Source organism: Colobus angolensis, unplaced genomic scaffold (genome assembly GCF_000951035.1).
Source record: "Colobus angolensis palliatus isolate OR3802 unplaced genomic scaffold, Cang.pa_1.0 Scaffold442, whole genome shotgun sequence".
In the NCBI taxonomy this organism is placed as follows: domain Eukaryota; kingdom Metazoa; phylum Chordata; class Mammalia; order Primates; family Cercopithecidae; genus Colobus; species Colobus angolensis.
In genome coordinates, this window is record NW_012117844.1 from 717072 (window position 1) to 720852 (window position 3781).

Consider the following 3781-nt stretch of genomic DNA (forward strand, 5'->3'; position numbering starts at 1 on the left):
AAAAAAAAAAAAAAAAAGAAAAAAAGTATATATATATATATCACATGTATATATACTATTAATTGTAAACCAGCTTTTTTGCCTACTTGAGAAAATATTTAAAATGAATACTACCTCATATTTAAGACAAAAACACATTTCAATCAATATGAGGCAATAATTTCTTCATCACTTTTAATGGAATATTATTGTTAATGGTTAAATCCTTTTACAATAGGTTCCAGATTATTTTATTGTACTGGAATTTTGCTGATGTAAATGTTATGGAAAGTGACCAGTTCATTTTTGTTACCACAGATAAATAATGAAGTTAAATAAAATCAAAACAAGTGTTTACTGAATAATCATATGTATAAAACAATGCAATGAGCCAAGATCGCGCCACTGCACTCCAGCCCGAGCAACAGAGCGACACTCCGTCTCCCAAAAAAAAAAAAAAAAGAGTACAAATAGAAGTTATTTTGTTTTTGAACATTGTTTTAAAATTACCTGTAAAAACAATCCTTTAATAACTACGATTTGAATTTCGATTATAGCAATGAAAACGTAATAAAAAGATTCAGTGGTCAAACTGAATTTCATCTTTACCAGATTCATGATATCTTGGAATTTAAAGAAGTCTTAAAAGGTCATCCAGGATAACCGACCATTTGATAGCTGAATAGCTGAATCCCTCTAACCCTATTAAGTCGCTATCAGATCCATTCAAACACTGCTGGAGCCGGGAAGCTCATTACCTTCTGACACAGGCTAACTCATCCTGGATACATTCTGTCACGAAGCACTTCCTTCACTGAAATTTGTTTCCCTGTAGCTTGTACCAACTGACCCTAGCTCTGTTCCATTGAACCTTACAACACAAAACAGATGTTCAAATAACTGATGAATATTACCACCCTCAAAGTCTTGCCCGACTAAACAAACACAATAACCCTTGGGCACTCATTTACATGACGTGTTTTCTAGTTCCTTTTCTGCGAATGCGCTGCAAAGTCTCCACGAACTGAACGCAGAACTCCAAGCGTGAAGAACTGCTCAGAACCCGGAGGTGTCTGTCCTTCACAGGGAATACAATGCCATATCTATACGCCTCATTTGTTCCAAGAATGGTTCCCGGCGCCACCTCGCAAAGCTTTAGTATAGCCAAGAGTAGAGAGCTCACCAAGGGGAATACAGGCCACCAAAATCACCGGCTCTGGGCTTCCTGGAGTTATCACAAGCCCTCCTTTGAAGTTAACTATTGGTTTGGAGTGAATCATTTCTCATTTCCTAAGCTGACTACACCGGGCGAAATGCTAGGGATCATAAGGAACTCAGGTAAACCGACGCTTCTCCTCTCAAGTCTGGAAAAGCTGTTGAAGAAGCCCAGCCAAATAGTCCACCTGCCCAGGGCAGAAACGTTCGGGACAGGGTGAGAGACTGAATTTACGATTCAAGTCTAATGTTCTTCGGACGTGCGCTTGGGCCCTAGGGAAGGGGAGCCTTGGTCCCCATTTTCAGGTCTGCGAAAGAACACATCGGCAGGGTGAAAGGAATTGCTCCTACGTAACCAGCTCTAAACCTGACGACGGGGGTGGAGAAGGGGGTGAGGGGAACAAGACCTGGCGACAGGGGTGGACACAGGGGATGGGGGAGACGAGAGATGATTTGTGGTTACCAACCCCCTGCCCGCCGCTGGTGTGAGAGAGGAGAAGAGGATTGTCGGTTCGGACTCTGGTTTTTACCTGCGCATTTCTGTTCCACAAAGTCCAAGATGGGGATGGACCAGTCTGGGCCTCGCAGGAACCCCGCGATGCCCTCCAGCACCCACTCCACCTCGTCCTCTTCTTCCGCAGCCATCCCGCCCCAAAGGGGCAACGGGGAATATCTCTAGGCCAGACCGCCGGACCCCGCTTAGGCCTTTTGGGCCACAAGGAGCCGAGAGGGAGTAGGGGAAGAGCTGGCCCGCAGTCGCTCAACCCCCAGGAGAGACCCTACCAACCAGTTAACGCAAAATGGTCGCTATGGCAACACACGTAGCCGCCTAGACCGCGGCCCGGAAGTGAAGACAACTTTCCAGGAGCCTGCGCACTTAGCGGGGAGGGCAAACGTTTGAAAAACGTTTCTGATTGGTTAAAATAGAACAGTGGACGAGGGCTGAGAAAAGAAGTGTAGCCATTGGCTGGAAGTCGTAGACCTATTCTCTGCGCTCTCTCTTCTGATAAGTGCGTAGGAGCCAAGGTTTAGAAAAGGCGCAGTAGTCGGGAGCGGTGGCTGGTGCCTGTAATCCCAGCACTTTGGGAGACTGAGGCTTGCGGATCCCATGAGGTCAGGAAGTCGAGACCAGCCTGGCCAACATGGTGAAACCTCGTCTCTACCAAAAATACAAAAATTAGCCTGGCGTGGTGGCGCCGCCTGTAATCCCAGCTACTCGGGAGGCTGAGGCAGGAGAATCGCTTGAGCCCGGGAGGCAGAGGTTGCAGTGAGCTACTGCACTGCAGCCTGGGAGACTGCGTCTCAAAAGAGAAAAAAAAGAAAAGGCTCAGTGAGGGTCTGAGGTGACCGGGTCTCCACCTGACAGGGCTTCAGCGGCTGCAGTTCATCATTGTATCCCCAGCACCTCAGTCCCAACCATTTTCAGACCATTGGCCCAGAAGAGTTTGTAAGTAAAGGGTTGTCTGAAAATACAAAGCCGAGCTGTGTAAGACTCGCTCATTGTCTTAGTTTGCATCTGTATCTTCAGGCGGGTCTTGAACCTCTCACGCTTGGGTAAAGATAATTAGAATTAGGAGCTTTTCAAGGGCAAGATAAAAGTTAATACTCAAATAAATGCCTTGGTAACCAAATCTTGTAACTCCAATTCAGCTTTTAGGTGGAGTCCATTGTGGAATGGGGTATTCAGTGGTCATTGTCAAGGTGTTTGGAGTCCCAAAATATCTTCAGACAACCATGTATGTATATTACACACACACACACAACTGCTTGATATTCCATAAACCACTCTTTAGTCATTTTTATTTCGTGAATGTGCACACAATATCTTACCTGAATGCATAAAGATGATCATTATGTGCCTTTTTTTTTTTTTTTTTTGAGACGGAGTCTCGCTTTGTCGCCCAGGCTGGAGTGCAGTGGCGTGATCTCGGCTCGCTGCAGCCTTAGCCTCCTGGGTTCAAACGATTCTCCTGTGCGTCAGCCTCCCGAGTAGCTGGGATTACAGGCATGTGCCACCACACCCAGCTAATTTTTGCAGTTTTAGTAGAGACAGGGTTTCGCCATGTTGGCCAGGTTGGCCTGGAACTCCTGACTTCAGGAGATTCGCCCGCCTCGGCCTCCCAAAGAGCTGGAATTACAGGCGTGAGGCACCGTGCCTGGCCATGTGCAATTTTTTTCTTTTTCCTCCTCCGTGCTGTGGATTTGCCATTTTTTGCTTCTACAAACTGCTTTTGTAAATGTTGCATCCTAAGAACTGTTGGTTTTATTTACTATTCCAAGGGATAGATTCCAAGAGAATTGCTAAATGAAAGAATATATATCTTGGTTAATTTGACCAAACGTCAATTGCTACATTAAATTACTTGCATTTTTTAAACCCATTAACAATTGTGTAATGAATATACTTGCACATATGTTTTTGAACTCGAGTCTCGTTATTTCCCTTGAACAAATTCTCAAGGGAAAATTACTGAACTAAGTATTTTAAATATTTTTTAAAAATAATCTTGGCCGGGCGCGGTGGCTCAAGCCTGTAATCCCAGCGCTTTGGGAGGCCGAGACGGGCGGATCACGAGGTCAGGAGATC

General features: G+C 45.2%; 1 protein-coding gene across 2 annotated transcripts in view; it reads right to left on the bottom strand.

Annotated features, from left to right (window-relative positions):
• Nucleotides 1-2046, bottom strand: part of CFAP36 (cilia and flagella associated protein 36) — a 44778-nt gene extending 42732 nt beyond the window's left edge. The window contains exons 1-2 of one of the 2 annotated variants that reach the window (XM_011957444.1): nt 1725-2023; nt 1163-1237 (exon numbers count right to left, since the gene is read on the bottom strand). In XM_011957444.1, the coding sequence (XP_011812834.1) occupies nt 1163-1237; nt 1725-1839 (190 nt within the window). In that variant the 5' untranslated portion in view covers nt 1840-2023. Of the gene's footprint in view, nt 1-1162; nt 1238-1724 lie in introns of both variants that reach the window. The other variant, XM_011957445.1, reaches the window with a different exon arrangement.
• Nucleotides 2047-3781: the final 1735 nt, after the last annotated feature.